At 38.0% G+C, this 20,311-nt stretch overlaps 1 protein-coding gene across 3 annotated transcripts in view; it reads left to right on the forward strand.

Annotated features, from left to right (window-relative positions):
• Positions 1-20,311, forward strand: part of AFF2 (ALF transcription elongation factor 2) — a 348,828-nt gene that overhangs the window by 24,011 nt on the left and 304,506 nt on the right. The window contains exon 1 of one of the 3 annotated variants that reach the window (XM_075763454.1): positions 10,216-10,503. The exons of the other annotated variants lie outside the window; for them this stretch is intronic. Coding sequence (XP_075619569.1) covers positions 10,481-10,503 — 23 coding nt within the window. The 5' untranslated portion in view covers positions 10,216-10,480. Of the gene's footprint in view, positions 1-10,215; positions 10,504-20,311 lie in introns of those variants that run through there. 3 annotated transcript variants of the gene reach the window in all.

The raw sequence follows: 20,311 nt of genomic DNA on the forward strand, positions 1-20,311 counted from the left end.
TAGGCATATGTTTCCAGAAGGAATCCAGCTCTAGCTTTTCAGATGAAAAGGTTAAAGACTTTGACACAAGATAATTATAAAAGGAAAATGAATCTTTTCTTGGATCAAAAATTATTGTGTAAAAGAGTGTGTAAATTATGGTGTGCAAGTTAAGTAATGGCTTTTATACTGAAATCTGGAATTACTGTGATGAAGGAGATGGTGTCAAACTGCAGTAATTTATTTCGTTTTGGTTTCTCAGATCTGCAATGAATTTAGGAAATTCAAATTTATAGTAAGTGGGTCTTTGTAAGAATTTCTCTGTGAGAATGAGAATACTTTATGGAACTTCCATCGGGGTCATATTCATACCATTATTCTAGCTAGGACTTCCAGTTAGAAAGTTCCCACGTAAGATTTGTTCCACTGGCTTCTGTAAGTGGATTTTTCAAACTTTAAATGTTACTTGTATTTTCTCATTTAACTTGCATCATTGCTCTTCAGTGTTTGAACAGGGATATGGTGATGAGCATAATGCAGTATTTTGCTAATGAACCATAAAACCTTCCAAGCACTGTTTACCTTTTTTTTTTCTTCTTTTTTTTTTTTTTTTCCTGTTTTTGTGGAAGGTTTGGAAGTTGGTGGATTTCTTTCCAAACCATGCATAATTGTCATTTTTGTTATTACACTTGAGTACTAAAAGCCCAATTTGAAGTTTCCCTGGAAAGAAAAAGTTCTTAGAGTTGTATTTTTTGGAGATTGTCAGGTTAACTACAAGGGCTCAATTTTATTCCCAATGGAGGATGGTTATGAATTGGTCATAAGTGTAATTCACCTTTGAGTCACAGCACTTCATACAGAAAAGTATTGTTGATGCTGCAGAGCATGTAGTCTGCCTTGCAGTATATCAAAACCTGGGGTGTAGAGTCTTTCCGTGTGTGTTTAAAGAAAGAGATGAGCAGGCTATATATCTGCTGTATCTAAACTGTGCTCTTTTGTAAACAGAACAGCTATTTTTGAACCTCTAGCAGGATGTTTCTGGCGAAGGGATAATGCAGATGGATCCCTGCGTGCACACAGACGTACACCCGTGTTTATCGCTTGGTGAAGGGGCTATGCATATCATTCATTTAACTGGCAATTCTTTTGCGGTGTCAGTATCATTTCCTAGCAAAATTGGCTAAAGGAATTGTTTCAAACACAAAAGATGTTTTGAACTGGCCTAATTACTTGCTCAACAGCCAATAACTTTGGGAATTGTTTTCTGTGTGAATTCTAGATACAAATTGGGATATCTTTCCATTTGTTTAAAAAAAGATTAGGCCAATAGGAGAAAAAAGGATCTTTACCCATTTTCACTGAGCAGTGAAGTTTGAATATACAGCTTGCAATTGAAACTTTTTTTTTTTTCCCCAAAGCCTTTGAGGGCTGTTTCTCAGTCTAGTGTAAACAATTTATTGTTAAAGTCCTAGAATATTTGCATTTTAATTAAAGACAATTTTAATTAAATACAAAACTTTAATCAGAAAAGCGGAGTTTATGCAGATAGTGTACTTGCATGCTAAGCAAGCTTACTCTGAGGGGACCTGTACTCTGTGTAAAACTGGTTCGTGTGGTAGTTTAAGCAGGAAAGTTGTACATGCATTTTTCTTGCCTAACTTACCTACAAATAGTAATCTCCCTCCTGCATCTTTTACCTTGCAGTAAGATATTCTTCCTACAGGCAATTAAGCAAAAGAGAGTGTGATGCAGAAATCTTAAAGGGGCAGTGAGCAGAAAAAAAGTTTACTTTGAGCTCATAAGGATACCTATAAAAGTAAATGTTAAAATTATTGTTACATTTTTTTAAATGTTCTGGTTCAATGATGTCTTCAGAGTTGTGTGTGGTGTTTTTTTTTTTTGTTTTTTTTTTTTTAAAGCATAGGCAATACTGTGACCATTTGATGTGAAATAATAAATGTCACATCTGGATTTGCCTGCGCTTGGTAATGCTATAATGCTTATGCTATAACAGCATCTTAAGCTATGACCCACTGCTATTGCCCTGTTTGTAGATGAAGCTCTCTGCCCAGTCATAGAATTAATTAGGGCTCTAATGGGCACATGTATAATAGAAAGTTGGGGTATATAATGATGCTGTTAAGTAAATTCTGAGGTCTAACAGGCAAATGTATTTGTAGAGCTTTCCTCCTTCATTGTGATGGAGATTTGCTTAGGCCAAGACTGCATACCTGGACATTGGGAGTAAATCCTTCCACAGTGAGATATGAACTAGTCTTGTGAGAAATACAATGGTTGCCTGACTCTGAGAGGTTTTGATTTGTGGTTGTTGTATGAGTTTATTTTTATATGTAAGCTTTTAGTATCTTAAGGTAGGCAAGAAGTAGGTGATCTGTGTCCCTTCTATCTGCCTATTGGAATTCACTTAGTGCTTTGTAAAATGACAACTAAGAACTACAATGATAAACAGTCATAATATGAAAAGAGGATATTTCATGTTTACTTGTAGCTACATATTTTGAAAGCAGCACTTCTCATTAAGGTCTCATCATTGACAAACTGCTCATAAAGAATTAGAATGCAGGTGTCACTCAAGATCTGTTTAAGACTGAGACTTCAGCTGTGATTTAGTATAATACTGGCATCGTGTTTTAATTCAAAATGGATATATAGCGTGCATACAAAAATATTTTCTCTTAGGCCTGAAGTTACTTGTGGTAATGGCAAAGCAGTTAATATATTACCTTTGCTAACAGGAAAAGTGCTACATATAAATATTTTTAGTCAATAATGTATTTTAAAAAAGGTTTCTCAGTGGGATCTGATTTATGTTGTCAGAAAAATTTATTCAGCTGACAAGTGCAGATGCCCGGCACGTCGTGTGTTCTAAGATTTACAAAGTAGTTTCTTCCTGGATGTCAGTTGGATGTGGTTACGGCAGGGTTATGTAGAGAACTGGGGAATCAGTCCAGGAATACTTTTGGGCAAAATCCTGCCTTAGATTGGTATGATCCAATAAACCTCTGCCTCTGCATGTCCGTAGCAGTTTCTGGTAGTGTTAGATACTCAGGTCAAGAAGGGGCAGAGCACTGGAGTCAGGATCTGTGGTATGGATCTGAGAACAGAATTTTGCCTGAAGCATTTGAGATTTTCCTTATATATTAAATGGGCCATTTTCCTCCCCCTATTACTTGTGTGTTGCTGCCAGCTGCAGTTCAGCTAGGTAGAAGTTGGATCTTGCTCCTTTGGTTTCCACAGATAAAAAGTAGAGGATAATAGTACTTGTGCATTAGATTTTGCCAAGTGTGCATGTTTCAACCACTATTGTTAAAGAGCCTGCATATTGTTTATTTTGTACAAAATATGTATATAATGAGAAAAATATGCTTGAACAGAGATTTCATGTTGCATGGAGTAGCCAAACCGTATGATAAGTAAAAAAATAACAATGCTGCTTAAATTCAGTTTAAAACTAATGATCACAAAATAATTGAAATTCAACTCCATTGAAAATGCAACCCGTTTAAAGTATTTAAAAAGTCATAATTCCCATTTGTTTTTACAGTTCTAAGATCAGTTTGTGAACTCATTGCATCAGTCTTCATACCTTTTGATGGAGCCGTATTCAGTTACACTGAATTTGTTCCAAAAATTTTAATTGGTTGAATGGACTCTCTTCTCCCAAGATAGAGGTAGCTAAAGCCAAGGAGGTTTTTAGCTGCTCAATTAGCTCTGTTTGTGAAATGATTTGGTGTAGAGGATGTCAGGAAGAATTTGACATATCTGTGCTGACTTTGAGGTAATCCATCAATTTTATCAAATAAAGATCTGCAATTTTGGGGTTTTTTTTTTTTTTGATCAAGAGGTGTAAAGTAAGCAGAATTTTTTCCCTTCATTTTATGTCCTTTCTGAGTAATTCTAGTTATCTAATCAGCATAAAATTTGCACTACAGTTAAATAGCAATGCATGATTATACCTGATGATACACTTCTTTTTTAAAAAGAAAAAGAATCTAATAACAAGATTCTGTATTGATTGTGCTGCTAATTCTGCCTCATAGCACAGACTGGCAGAAGGTAGGTAGCTGAATTGTATTTAACGGTTTTATTGTGATGTGACTAAGATGGATGTGACACGGTCCTCTATTATTCGTTTGAGAGTGTGGACACTAATGAAGCCATTAGCTGAGCTAAGGCAAGTGAAGAAAATAGGGAAATTACCATTATTCTGAAGCCATTAAGTTGTAATCTGCCACTTTCTCTCCTTACTCAAAAAGGCATCTTCTTTTTTAAGGCCTCCCTGACTGTCCTTTAAAGATTCATTAATTCATTAACTTTCCAAAGGAGATGGAGGAAACACAATTGAAATTTTAATCAGCTCAGCGTGTCATATTATTAACATTTTGAGTGTATCTGTATTCACTGTTGCACCACATCAGGTTAAGGTTAAATAAACTACATTACTGCAAATAATGTTCTGTTTCATACCGTAAAACGTAAAATGTTGAAGGCAGAAATTGGTTTCATGGTTAAATTAAATTACAATACAGAGCTCATATTATAAATTCTGTTATTCAAATGTATGTTCTTCGGAGAAAATGCAATACTACCTCTGTGTTATCAACATTAATATTTTCAAAATAGTCACAATTAGCCTACTCTACGTGAAAGGATTTAGAAAGCACTACATAACTTTTTTTATAAATGTCTGCTTTTTACTATATACTCACTTATGATCAGTGCTTTTATTTTATCTTTTGTAAAGTGACTGACTTATTTTAACATCTCTCTTCTAATGGGTCATTCAGACATTATGTACAATTATAGCTGCAAAATTTTCTCTTCGTTATTACGTTCGTTTAGATACTATGGAGTGCTATTTTTGTCTATCTCTACTTTCTTATTAAAAAAATATTCCCTTTCACCTCAGTTGTACTCGAGCGTCCTGGAGCACAGTAAGAAGCTTTTGGCTTGTGCTGTTGGAACTGATTGAGATAGAGCACTCATCCATTCTGAGCTGTTTCTTAACAATTAAAATGCCCCAAATGTACAGAGGGGGTGACCTCAAACCTGAGTATGGGAACACTCTATTTGATACAAGGTAACCGACAAGAACTTTTTTTGGGGGGGAAGAAGCCCCCTAGTTCATTTTGGGTTTTCTAATAGTGGTTTTATTAATGCCTCAATTAAAATTTAGACAATTTCTGGAAGGTGCATGCTTTAAGGGCTTGCTTGAAATCCTTTGAACCTGTTCCACGGATGGGGCTCACACATGCACAAGGGTATGGTGGGAAAGACAGATGTAGGAACAATAAATAGAGGGGTGCCGAGAGCCTGCAGGTTGGAGGTAAGATGAGGCACGAAGATGAAGGGAGGGTAATGGAGGCCTGAATGTGCTGTTGCTTACGTGAACTTAAAGTTCCTTTCCAGGTTCATCAGGTTTCTTCCTCCTCGTCCTATAGTTTTGTGTTTGGAAACACTTTCTGTTTGGTTCTGGGCTGTTTTGCCCTTGTGCTGGATCACAGAACTTTTAAGCAGAGATATAACAAAGCCTGCATAGCTTGATGTTAGTATTTATGCTAGGCAGGCAAGCCTGGTATAAATCTGAGGTGTTTTTCTTTTCTTTTTTTTTTCCTAGCTGTGATAGTGTCAGTTTGATATATCACCTTTCATGTTGTGTTTGTACTTGAGGTCAGGAAACTTCTGAGTTGTGCGTATCATCAGCGTTGTAAATACAAAGTAGCCTTTGGCACCTTAGTGTGGTGCCTTGCAGTGGATTTGTCAAAACAAAACAAAATCCCTTCTTTTGTTTTCCCCTGGAGTCAATTACGCTCAGGATGAAGCAGTTAGTGACACCAAGGATAGCAGTTGAAGCATTATAGGTTAACCTGCTTACCAGAAGTGCTGGCATCGGTATTTTCTAGTATCACTGAATTTTACTGGTCCACTGAGAACTTATGCTTTCAGCAGGACTTGAAAAACTCACCAAAAACTTCTTTGCAGATTTTTGAGCTTCCAAAAAGTACCCACCTAAATAAACCGATTCTGCTGTGTCAGTGCTGGTGGTCTTTCAGGGCAGGACCTTTCCTCTTTTATCTATGAACAAACCTTTTGATCAGGGAAGCAGAGTGGTGGTTGTGCCTGTCAGCCCTGTCCCACATGCCCTGCTGCAGGGACAGGCAAGACATGTGCCAGCCCTGCTGTCATGGTTGAACCCTGCCCGAGAGCTTCGGGGACATAGTGACTCTGCCACTGTTCAGAGCATTCTGCACATTTATCTGGGATACACCGTCCATAAACAAGTCCCGAGTGTGTGCTAGGGCGAGCTCTTGGGCTTTAGAGGGGTCGTGTATAGCTGCACATACACATGTATATACACCTTTGTGGCTTCTGGTATTGTTTATATGCTGTATGATATGCATATAGATGCATTATATATATACGCACAGTGTATGACATGTATATTATCACATGTGTACAGTATACCTGTATGTTCTTAAGATGCTTCTTCGCAGCATCGCGCAGGATGATGGTAGCTGGTTTCTCCACATGCTTGGAAAATAGGCTGGTGAGCTGTGGCTTTCCTAGGTTCAGTACCGGTGTAGCATAGTAATTTAACAGCAATTGGTTTTCTGTGTCTTGGATATCCAAATGCCTTCTCCTATGCTTAAGTATATATAACTTTATAATATGAAATAATCTAAATAGATCTATTTCTGAACAAAGCTTTCGCTATTGTGCAGGAAAAGTTTGTTTTGACTCCCTTCTCAGGTCAGCTCATTAATTTTGTTGCAGCTGCAATGGCATAGTAATGTGGCTCAGGTGTTCCCATATCACCATTGCATGTCAGATACAAGGTGGCTTTTGTAAGTAGTTTCTGTATGCAGGATTAGATTTTAGCCATGTTCTGAAAAGAAAAAGGAATTCAAAATCCAAGGGAGAAAAATAACTGTGTGCCTCAGAAACAGCTGAATGTAAATCATGTGTTGTTGTTTTGATGGTGAGATCGGTAGCAGATCATTACACATCAGTAGATTAAGAAACTACTATTGGTTTGGGATGGGGTTTCCAGATCTATCTGCTGAGAAGTAAGGTTTGGGACCCAGTCACATCTGCTGTCATGTTTTTTGCTTGAACAGAGCTTTCTTCCCATCTCCTTTTGCTGGCTGGAGATTAGCATAATGTATTTGAGTACAGTAAAAGGTCCAGGCATCTTGGCCAACAACCAAAATATGCTCTATGCTTAATACTGCCTCAAATTTCTCATAAATGGTCTGTGATTATTCCAGTCACAAATAACATAGGGAGGCTTTGAGATAGACTTTATGTCATATGGTTATGAGTTCTTTTGTAAATAAAGCCAATCCTCAGGAGTGAGCATGAGTAATGGTTGATCCTGAAAAATGAGGAATAGGACTGTTTTGAAGCTGGGTGAAAAACCCCACATGTTGTAATTTATTTATTTACTTCCATTACTCTGCACTTCTCCAAGCACTGAAACACAACCAGAACATAAGAACTTATTGCAGATCTGCAAAGTCCTGTACAGCAGGGACTGCTCTTAGTTATTGCTATCAGCAGCAATAAATGTAATAAACATAAACCGCTCACGACAGCCTCATACATCCCTCAGTCTGTGACTTCCCCAGCGGCCAAAAAAATAGATGAACTTTGCAGAGGGCCTGAAAGGGGTTATCGGCAAACTCTGGGTCTGCAGACTTGAGGAAAAGATCAGGTTTCAGTGTCTCACGTTCTTCATGGAAAATACTCTGTCATCGGGACCTTCTAAATTTTTTGGGGTCTTTGGTCATAATTGTTACCATCTTCCATCTGAGAAGGAGGAGACTTTTTAGTAGGCAAAATCCAAGCCAGCAGGAGTGTTAGGAGCTAAACCCAGTGTCTAAAAAAAAACTACGTCAAAATTAGCCAGCCGCCCATACAGACTTAGGAGCACCAGTGGCACATGTGACGGGGGACTACAAAAATAGGTAGCCCCAAGAGTGTGCACCAGTATCTTATTTTGAGGTGAAAACCAAAGAAGCACAGCTGAATCTGCAAAAATCTCAGTTACAGCTTTCCTGATTCTTTCCTAAGATCCTTATGAAAACTCAGACCCCGCTTGTCTTCAAATGGTGACCCCACCATTCCTGACTGGGCTTCAACATCCTTCTAATAAAAGAGAAGCTCTGAGGTTTGGTTTTGTTCCCCCCTCCCTTATGTGTGTGTGTAGGCAGGGATCTCACTGCTGTGAGGTGAGTCACCTGAGTATATTGAACTTATAAAATGCACTCCTTATAAGCTTAGTTTGAGATGGAAATATATGTGAATAAACAATGTGTATGATTCAATTCTCCCTCTCGTGGTCAGATGAGGTCCTTCTCACAGCCTTTGAGTATGGACATATTAGATGTTTCTGGTGTAACCTGCATCTTTTGGAAGACTCCCATGTTTGTAGTACAACCAGGATTTAGTGGGGAAGTTACTGATAGTTCTTGAAATACATAAATTGACTTTTTGCCACACTGTGAGTGGACAGATGGAGATCCGAACTGAACTGCGATGTTCTGTGGAGTTGTATTAACCTTACTTATACACACTTCCCCTAAGTGTTTCTAATTTGTCTCTGTTTAGGTGTTAAAGTACTTCTGAAACATAGCTCTGTTTATCATCCTCCTGGCACTCCTGTTGACTGCAGTGGGTGATACAGTGTAAGCTCTGTTGCTTTTAAAGGATGCTGCAGTGTCGTTGACTTTGATAGGAGCACTCCTCTAAATAAGCAGAGTAGGATTTGCTTCTCTGTCTGTTATAAATCCCACTGTTTGGTAAGAAAAGTCTTGAGGATTTTGTTCAATGATACTCAGGTCTCCCCAAAAGCAAAAAAAAACCCACCACAACCTAACAAAAAAATTGCACAAATGTGCAGGATTAAGCATTCCAAAATCAATTCTTAATTATTGTTTAATTGATTTCAGATGTAAAAAGGAAACAAAAAAGAGGAAAAAATTCAAAGATATTCTTCACACAGGGCTTCACAGCCATTTTCTGTCAAAGTGGATATTAGAACAAGACCAAGATTCTGTCCTGGACAAAGCCACTGTACACCAATATGCCTTTTTTTTGGTTTTATCACTGAGGAGCAGAAGTTTTTCTTTATTAGTTTTTCTCTTTATTTCACAAACATTTTCTGTTGCATGCATCATTTTAAAGTGCTGCTAACACTTATTTTCATCTGCTAGTGTAAGAAAATAATTGCCACTGTTTTTAAAACTCCTGTTAAATTCTGAAGCAGTAAGTTTAATTGCTTATTATGTATTTCTAAGTAGTTAGTTTCCTCTAAGAATTGGCTAAAGATTTTCTTCACACGGATCTTGACTCAAAGATTGTCCTTTAGCTAGAAAATATTGATTTGCTTTTGTTTGGCCCTTGTGGAGAGCACCTTATCTCTAAGACTGGGTTATGTTACAATGAGAGTTGACAGAATTCAGATTTAGCCAGATGAAGTCTGTCACAGTCAGTAAAAGTGTTAAAGAATCACAGTAATAAAATATGATATTAATCTTGTGATTTTTTCTTTTTTTTTTTTTTTTTTAAAATCAAACACAGTTTTTAATGATGCAGAGATTTTGGGGAGTTCAGGCTTATTCAATTGATTCATGCTAATTGTCTCATCTGCTTAGTATATAATTTTTCTTCTATCAATGTCAATGCCTACATTCATTTAATCCAAAATAATTAATACCCAAACAATTAATAATGAGAGAGAGAATCTGAGTTGAAAAGACCTTTAAAAGATTTTTAAATATATTAATGATTGTTAACAGAGAAGATAAATATTACATTATGTTTCAAAGTATTTTATTAGAAAAATTATATCAGCAACTAATACAGAATTGTATGCATCTTTTTGTTATGCATAACAAAATTATTATTTTATTAGCAAGTATATTGTGGCAGGTCAGGGGTCAGACTTATGCACCACACTTTAGGCATTGTACAAGCTTAGTAAAAGGGTACCGGCTGTAGATGGACAGCCCAGACTATTTAAGTGAAGTGCGGTGGCTGCCTAGCTGATGTAAGCAGGGAGATAGGTGCCTTTGAAGAGTGATTCAGCAGCTCTCGGTGCTGACTAATCACTAGATTTAGCCACTAGCAAATGCAAGATCCACGGTGATGTCTGAGCTCCTGCCTTTTAGGGCTGGCATAAGGCTCTGACTCAGGGTTGTATCTGCCCACTAATGATCTGGTGCCTACAGCCCTCTTCTGATGCGAGATATCTGAGCCCATCTTGTTTCCTTAAAACTAGCAGAACCCTCAACAAAATATTTCTGCCTTAATAGTACTCTGTAGCTTTTCTGTAATAACCTGGTGACAGAGAGAGCATGGCTTCAGGGCTGTCAGCACCCTGAGGGTGCAGAGCCTTCTGCCCTTGTCTGGGAGAGGGTATCCCGAAGAAACCAGCCTCTGTGCGCCCGCCTGAAGATGAGCTACAACACAACCGAACATGCAGCAGTCACAACACCAGAAGTAAGTCTCTGATCCTGTAGCCTTGTGGCCTGGGATTCATCTGAAGGGAGTGGGTTGGGTCTTTGGTCTGAAGTTTATATGTTTTCTAGCAGGTAGGAATTGGACAAAATAACCAGGATCGCTACTTCTAGTCTTGGCTGCCAGATGTGAGCTGCTGTTGTAGCATGGGAGCGTACATGTTGCCTGTGAGGTTCAGCAGGACTTATGTGACCATGGATTCCACACCACGGTGGGGTGCTTTGCATCCAAAGCACTAGTTGCTTCCCGATGTCATTTGCTGCTTTTGATTTTAGTGGATCTTTCACGCTGCTGAGGAAAGGACGTTAAAAATGTGAAGGTGGATTAAGTAGATATGGAGGCAGTAGCTGAGAACCTGTCTGTGGCTCCCAAAATCTGCTGTGCTCATCTGTGCTCTTGGGCATACATGTGATGTGGAGATGTGAGGCTTACCCAGGTGTGGCTAGCAGTGGAATATGACCTGCCACACAATGTACTGCCTTGTCTCTTAGCGCTGACGTCTTTCTTCAGTCAACAGGGGACAGTGCACCTTTGGTCAGCTCCTTTCTGAACGTTTTAGGATGTTGGCCTCAGATGTTCTTCCTGAGCAGCTTTCTGGAGGTCTCTGAACTTCAGGGAATTACCCACTGAGCAGATTGGTGGACTCCATCAGCATGTTCTGTGGATGTTATTTAAGTTCATTTTCTTTACTATGGGTATGACTACAGGCTACAGCAGAGCTGGCTAGTTTGGCCATTCCAGTTCTAGTGTAATAGCCTGATGTGCTAATGCCTACTGGCACAGGGGACGTGGTAATGTTGTTGTTAGTGATGTGTTTTATATGTCGTTATCTAAGCCAGAGGTAGTTTGGATTTCCAAAGGTGAGAGTTAGAAAGCCTGAAAAGGCAAAGGGGATAATGAAGCTTGCATATTTTTTTAAGCATCTGTAAAATATCCTCAGCTTGGACACTGTCAATTGTAGGTGTGTTTCTTCATTCACTTTAAATCTGACACACACAGGCTGCCAGGACAAATGCTGTCCTGCCTTCCAGTCTTACCCCAGCTATGCATTTGCTGTTTGCCTTGTGGTGGTACTGGCCTTTAGGATCTCATGTTGTGAATCGGATCAAGCAAATGATCCTGCTGAAAGCATTTTCTCTTTTTTTTTTCTTTTTCTTTTTTTTTTTTTTTTTTTCTTTTTTTGGAGGGGAAGTGGGGATGGGGGGTGGGAATGGGAGGGAAGGAAATTACTCTGCAGCCAGATTAATTTCCTGGTCTATCTGCCTGTGCAGTTGCATGGATGTCCCTGCCAACACAAGGAGGGGAGCAAAATTACTGCTAAATTAAAATGTTTGTGGACTGCCATCTTTAGATATGAAAGAATAAGTATGATTGCTTTGTTAATACTACTTTGCTCTAGGTTTTGACACACTATAGGCTAGGACCATATGTCTGTAATCATTATTCACTCTTGTAATGTATAGTAGTCATCAGGTATGTTTTGTGGCTTCTCTGAGTACATATGTGTAGTGTGGTATTCTTTGTTTACTCGATGAAATACATTTATTGGTGGAAAAACATAACTTGACTTTGCACCACAATAGCCTTAGCATAAATGATTATGCTGCATCTGCTTGACGGTGTTAGTGTCTTTTAAACACATGTTGTTCTGAAGATGTTTTTTCTAATTCTCACTCTTGCAACTCTGTTTGCAAAGGGTGAAGATCCTGAATAACTCAATGGTCTGTGCTGGCCTAGAAGCCATGGCTTCTAATCTTGCCATTGACTTGAACTGTGTATTTTATTTCAGTTTCTGTAAATAAATTTACCCAGCACTACACTGAAGAGTCTAACACTTTCACAAAGTGATTTGCATTAAGCTAGCATACCAGTTGTGTGTTAATGTTGCTATCATAGAAATCCTGTTGTAGAATTCTGATTAGTCTTTAATCAATGACCTGCAGATCAAAAATAAAGAATGAGTAATTCTGGTGTATATATTTTAATTCTGTAAATGTAATCATGGTTGCTTGGTCATAAAGTTCCTGAAGCAGACAATTGCTTCAAATATAGATTATGTTGAAGTAAAGAGAATATATTCTGGATGGATGTCTATCCATTGTCAATTACCAGCTTCAGATAGCTGTAGCGAAATACTTAAATTCATTCTGTTCCCATATCTTATTAGTTTATTAAGGCAGTATGACTTCAGTGGATGTGGGAGGCAGTAGGGGAAAAATCTGAAATACATGTGAATAAACAGGTTTCCAGACAGGATAAATTTTTTTCTTCCCTTGTAGTATGTATTTCAAAGTATTAATACACAAACTACTTAATAACTTTGTAAATGCAGATAGCGTTTTATATGCAAGATTCTACTTCTTTCCTTTTATAAGCCTTTTACATAGAATTCACTCAGTTTACATGTATCTCTTTGCATAAATACCAATAATGCTTTAATTTATGGGTGTTTGCTGTTGGGCTTTGTTTAAATGAGTTCCATCCAAAAGGAATCAGAGCCTTCTATTGCAGAAATGAATAAACCACATGAGGTGAATTTTCATATAACCCATTTCAAACCCGGAGTTTTCAGGATATAATTTAGATATTGCATTGGTGGTTTATGACCATATAAAGTGTAGGTGTGTAGGTAGGAGGTTAGATAGATGTACTTGTAAATGGCTAGAAGCAAGGAGGCTGAGTATGGTCTCCAGCAGTGCGTATTTCAGCTCACAGTTTCACATCTCTATCCTAAGGCATTAGATGTTACTAATTCTCCAAAAGTCAAAGATTTGTTTTACAGAAGAAAATTCTGATTTGATTAAGATATTGCTTCAAGACCTAATGTTCCTTTAGCAAATCATGCCACAACTGGAAGCGTACATGATTGGAAATAAACTGCATGTTATTGGAGAAAGAGAGAAAGCATCTCATGATTTGGAATGATCCTGCAGAAGCAGCGTTTAGTGTAATGACAGTACACTTAGATTAATTATAGTGCTGCTTGCAGGCGCCACTATATACTTACTGTTGTGTCAGCACTTCTGCTGTTAACCCTATGTTGCAAAAGTTTATAATTTGGCTCTAAAATTGAACAAATCTTCTGGTTTGAATTCAGGCTTTGTGCTGCATGCGCAGAATCAACTCTTAGTTAAGGCCTGAATTTTATTTTTGTATCCTTTTGTAGCCCTTCAAAGTGTATCATTGTAGAAATAATCGTATCTAATATTGTGTATGTTTTCTGCTCTGCCCACTTCTGATAGAAAATTTAAATTTAGGAAATGCCTAGACTGTGTTGTGATCACTTCAGGTGGTCTGCAAAAAAGCACTGAGATATTTGACCTTGAAAATGGGAAGGTGTGAATATGAAGCCACCATTTTCTCTACTCAGTACATGAGTTAAACTTAAATTTGGCTTAATGTGTATTTATATGATTAGCTGCAATGGCTCTGAAGGATTGTTAAGGACTGAAATAAGCCTTGAACATGGCTTAAAAGGCTGTTTACACAGAAAATTGGAAATACTCTAAAGAAGCTATTATAATTAGTCACGTAAACACTACAGAATGGTTTTTAAAATAAACATTCAAAATATAGTATAGTCATAGAAGCGACAGTGAAATTAAGTAACTTTTTGACTAAGTCATCAGAATGCTCTTTATCCTCATTTTACTGTTGATGAGACAGTAATAAATGCTGAGCAAATAAACTTGCTTGTACCTCGAACATCTCATCCTGCAAGTACAGGAATCTCTGCAGATTTTTCTAGCAGTTCTTAGTCTCTTATCCTCTCTTCTTTCTAATTTGCACTCTCAGATTGTATTTTACTTTTTTCTGAGTAGTGCTGGCAAGTGGCTCTTATCAAGAACAAATGATGCCATAAATCAGGACCAAAATCAATGATGCTGTGGGGCTGTAATAGCGAGATGCGGTTATGTGGGCCTGAGTGTTTTACCTGCCTCTGAAGCCAAGAGTGAGGCCCTGGGTACTGTTCCAACCCTTGGCTTCTCATTTACTGGCAAGTATATATATACAGCTGTTCTGTCTCAGTCTTAAAGTGGAGATATCAATATTAAACTCCTGTTTTAATATGCCTTTCTTCATAATGCAAACAGTAAGAAGCAAATGGACATTCATATTCAAGTAGAATTGCACAGGAATACAGAAAACACTTAATCCCTCCACCCTTAATACTACTAGAGTGGGATTTAAGACTGGCAGGACTCCCTGAGATGCCCGGCAGCATATTGTTTCCCTTCTTTTTCTTTTGAGCATCTGTTCTCTGTAGGTGCAAAGGATACTGGGTGTTCACATAGTAGGACCAATTCCTTCAGTCGGAGGAAGGTTTATTTGCCCAAAGCAACAGGGTCCTTAACATCATGACTGGCCATTTTCGGCTGTAGTTACTGCTCTTCTCTGTGATAGGTGTAGTATAAACAAGGAATGATTTGTGCTGCTGGAATATGGCCATATGTGTTATGCCAAATATAAAATGAGAGGGCTGATATGAGTGCCTCTTGGACATGTCTTTCATTACCCTTTACGCTTCTCTTTCCTAATAGAATTTGGAGGAACCAAACACATGCTGTATGCAGGGTTTTATTAGAGTGCTTTGCCTCGGGCCTTAACTCCTTTAGCTGGTCATTACCTGACCAGTAAAGACCTCTAAACGGGTCATTAATGCTTAAGTAATAAACTGTTTCACAAGACTGTCTAGTACAGAACCTCTTCTATCATTTTTACAGTTACTGTTTTATAGATAAATCAATGACCAACAACTGGATATTCTTGTTTTGCTACATAATCTCGTAATAGCGGCCGCAGCAAATAGGCAGCGGGTTCAGTTAACTGTGTTCAGGAGAGCTGGAGGTGGCCACACACAGGTGACACCTGGAGTTATGTGTAGGGTAAACCAGGAATAAGGTAAAGAATGAAGGTGAGTTCTGCTATTAGCAAAGCAAAGAGTATCTGCTTGTAAAGGTGCTTGGTGCGGGTTTTGATTTTTTTTTTTTCTTTTCCTTCTAGAAGTTGTATAATTTCAATAAGGTGGCTTTCCTTCCCCCACTGCCACAGTAGGGACGAGTAGGCCTCAGTATAGTCTAATGTTGGCAGAGAGAGATTTTCTGCTTTCACGGAGTTTTTCTGAACAAACAATTAGTTAATACCAGTCTTGCACTCTTCTATACTATACAGCCGTTGAGTTCGAGTTTGGCATGTACTAAATGCTTTCTAGGTGTGACAGTAAAAGTTAGCTGTGGCACACATTTTTCTCCTGGTTCTCGACATGAAATTTTCAGGCCCCCCCTTTGACCAGCATATGCCCTAAAATAGGTTCTGTGCATGAAGCTGTATAGAGTAGGTACCATACAATTTTTTGGCAGATCACTATGCATTTGATATTTCCATGCTCGTTAATGTCAGTGTACCGTTGACCACTGGGCACTGGCATAAGCAATCCAGTTATATATGTCTGTTATCATGTTAGCCTTTGAGGAGTGCCAGTCTCTGCTGGCACTGTTGGGGTTTTTGTTTGTTTGATTTTAGCTTTGCTTTTTTTTTTGGTCATAACGCACAAACATTCCAAAGCAGAATGAAATTTGATGCTGAAAATGGTTCTTTGTAGACACACAATATATTTCTATGTGAAATGGAACAAAACCTCTGCAAATTGATGACTTAGTGTGACTAGTGCCTGTAGAGCAAACACTTAGTAATTATTTTTCTAAGAAATTGAAAATATGTTAGTTATGGGACAAGTTATCTCTGGCAATGTAAAACAATTAATATTGAACAGCTGTTTCTATGATAGGACTGTTTTGCAATAAATATAACATTGGCATGTTTCTCTACATTTTCAGTTCTTCTACATTGGATTAGGAGTTTTGCTTTTGGAGCTGCCATCTTGAATCTAATAAGAAAAAAGATTTAAAAAAATGAGATGAGTTATTTATTGAAAGAAACAATACAATAAATGCTTTTTACTTTTCCTTCTCTTTTTGAGGAAAAATATGTCTTTTTGAGTAAAAGTTTTAACCAGACCCACCAAGGGCTTTGAGGTGATTTCACACGTTATTGTGCTAGATCCTCAGAGATGATGCTGAAAGTCATAACTGTACATATAGTGATACAAGAATTGTGTGCTGACTTACAGTTTCTAAGTGGGGATGAATCTGACACAGCACTTTGTTCAGTTTACAACTCCCATAATATTCTTAGCACCTGCAGAAGGATTTTAATCCGTTTAAAGCAAAAATGCAGGAAAGCTAACATAGGGTTAGAAAACAAGTAACACTTCACAGATTGCAATTCCACGATTGTCCTATTGTCATCTTTGCTGATAAGCAGACAGTGCTGTTGTGTTAGGGGCAGTAGCAAAACCAGTATTGGTACTGAATGTTTCCTTCAGACTTGCTGGACAGAAGCTGTCCTGTGTGTCTCTTTGCTGGGTTAGAACGACATCAGGAATCAATTTGGTCCCATCTGCAATCGCCTAATGTAATCAACCTCTATTCTGTTTAGTTCAACTCACTACCTACAGTAAGTGATTTGTGTGTGCATGAATATTAAACTTTCCAAGTAAACGTGTGAGTAAATATGAGTTGACTATAAAAGAAAGTTATTTTTGTGCACTGAAAACAAGTGCCTATTATTGTTTTTATAAAAAAAGGCATTATATTGCATCATCATGGTGTGCATAATAATTATTGCTTCCTTTTTCTCTGATAGGAGAGAACAGTAGATCCCAAATAACATCTTTGTATTACTGCTTTCACTTTTGGCTAGTGTAGTCTCTGTTAGACTATTTGTTGTAAAGATTTTCTTCTCTAATTTTTTTTAAGTCAAATCTCTGTTAGAGAAATTTTTCATGGCTCAACAGCTTTTTTTTGGGTTTTTTTTTTTTATGACTGAGTGCAAGTATATTTGCCTAGTGATTACAACGAGGCAGATCCAATATTTACAAGCCTTAGCAATTCCTGTGCAAATGCAGTCTCCGGAGAAGGGCACAATAACAAAGCGAGCAAACATCACAGTTATCTAAATAATAAGTTGTTGCAGGCATTGGGGTGGTGACTCACAATGTGGATGGGAACCCTGGAGTTTTAGAGTAATTTATGGGGATGCTGAGGAGATGGATTTCATTTAAATACAGTAACTGCTGAAATATTTCTAAGTTAAAAAGTCAACTAGTGGTTAAGTAAATATCCTCTTGACCCCTTTTAACTCTTGTGATGTACCGTTGTTTTAAAGTATTTACTTTGAAATGCTTGAGTCATAAAATGACCCAGGAGAGATAGATTGACCACAGATAGTTAATGCATAGGATTGAGTTGCTGAAAATTTAAACCCCATGCCCATTTTTTATCGAATCTATTGTTCTTTAATTGGATGAATGAGGCTATAAAGGGAGGGCTGTGGAGTAAAAAAAAAAAAAAAAAATTAAAAAAAAAATGGTTTCATACAGTACTGCAAAAAGCATTAGGGGAAAAAATTTAGAGAAGAACAGAGATTCCTTCTTGTTTCTATAGAAACGAATAGTGATCAGGAGGGGAGAGGATTTCTTTCAAGTGTACATTTTAGTGAGGCTAGCTCAGCAGCTCAGCGCACTGGAGGGCCAGTGTAAAAAAAAAAAGAAAAAACAAAAACCCCAAACCAACCCACAACAAACCCTCTAGTGGCTTGAGATGCGGTGTTCATGCCCCTGTGATACCAGCTGGAATAAGGATAACACATCGCTGAGAGTTTCTGGTCGGTACTGCTGTGGGTGAAGGGAGCTCTTTGCACTGCCACATCCCCCAGGGAGCGCAGCCTGGCAGGAGGGCTCCCGGCAGCTGAGCATCACTGAGACGGGGAAACCAGCCGCAAGGGGAACTTGCATGAATCGGATGTTAAAAATGGGGAGAGGACAAAAGATGGGGAGAATACTGAAGGAGAAGTGTGCTGTCCTGTGTCAAAATTAACTATGCTAATTGCTTTGAAGCAATAATTTCCTTTGGTTTTATCATGACAGAATCACAGCCACTGAAATACCGTGTGTCAAAATGATTACAGCCAGGACTCAGTGACTTGGCTTTTGAATCATGATCTTCTTCTTAGTATGCTACATAATACATAATCCCCTGCATAACAGAATTATATTCTTAATTATGTTTTGTTTTCCTAATATCACCTAAGTGTTACCATAAAGAGCAGATCAGGGAAACATTTGAAAACCAAATTCTAAAGCAAATCTAAGTCTTAATCCATACTGTACCTTTAAAATAATTGCAGGATTCCTCTAAATGAAGTTCAGGTCAAATGCAATATCAAAAATAAGGCAGTTTCAATTTGCTGCAACCTGACAGGTCCAAGAAGTGACTGAGGAATATCTAGTAACTGGCAAAGACACCTCTGTTTGACATTTACTTTCACATGTAAACAATGGAGCACTGTATATTGGCATCTGAATGTATTAGGTGGTGGTGATCCAAACCCTGGTATGAATTTAGATGGTTTTCCTTTCTGTTTATAAATACATACTCTTGATAACAAGGGAACATTTACTGCAATCTTGCTCTGCAGTTGTCAGAGCAGAATGAATCATTTTGAAACATAAACCTCCTCAGATCTCAAAAATATCAAGAAAAACATAAAACATAAGGGAAAAAGATTATAAAATACAAATAAAAACGATTCTTAACATATTTAGAGGCCTATGGGCTGTAAACACTGTAGATTATCATTAATGAAACTCTCTGCCAAGTACGCAAACCACAGTTCGGTAGCAGCTGTTAAGCAAGCATTGTTCAAAGCTGGATAATCCCTTGAACATTATACATCGTGGCTCTGTACCTCTTCCTATTAGTAATCAGATAATTGCCTTGCATTTTCTGTTACATGTTTTTCTTTTAAAATTCAGTTTCATTCCTCTTTATGTCAAAAGGCTTTATCTTGCAATAATCACTTAGGCAAAAATCCCACAGAGGTCAACAGGCAGGGCTGCAGTCTCCTTTATTTTCTGGAAATCTGGTGTAATACAATTCAGTCCTGTGGTGTTACTTTGGCTTCACAATGGTAAAACAGAGAAGAATCCCACTCTACAGACAAGGTGCTTGAATTGTGTTGTAACTGACTTAAGTTTTTTCCTATAAAATAGGCTCTTCTAAATAATTTGGGAATTAATTAAAAGTACTTCTGCCATTGTTTTTTACTTTAAAAATTTTGCTGTTACATGTTGGGAGCAGGAGAAGGTTGGGAGACTTTCAGATTCCATTTGCCCAAGCGTTCGGGCCTCATAGGAAGGCTCCCCAGGATACAATATGTAAGTATCTTGCAGAAATTTGGAAATGATGGCAAATATTTTTTTCCAGCATTAAAATATCCTTAAGTCATAACAACACAGAAACAGTGAACTATAGCCCTGGTAATTGTGAGTTCCCTTGAGCTCCATTGGCTATTAGGGTTGAACCGAGAGAGTAGCTTATCTTGCACTTCTGGAATTTCTCATAACCCTACAACAAAGCACTATCGATTTTTCTCAGCTGAGCAGGAGGGAGGAGGGATTGAAGAAGGTCATATGTAAATGTGCTAAGTTTGATAAACAGCTGGACCAAGTATTACTGAGTCTAGAACCTCACCTGTGCTAAGTAAATCCATTTTATAACCCCTGACTTCTGCATCTGCTGTTTCCTCTCAATTAGCACATCCTGTCTCTGCATTGGAGTGCTTAGCCTGACAATACTTACTGACACGGGCCATTCAGTTTAAAACCACCACATTTTTTTGATGGGCACTGGCTTCACAAGCTGTTGGCATCAACTTTCTTAGTTCAAGA

The sequence above is a fragment of the Balearica regulorum genome, chromosome 11, assembly GCF_011004875.1.
Source record: "Balearica regulorum gibbericeps isolate bBalReg1 chromosome 11, bBalReg1.pri, whole genome shotgun sequence".
NCBI lineage: Eukaryota > Metazoa > Chordata > Aves > Gruiformes > Gruidae > Balearica > Balearica regulorum.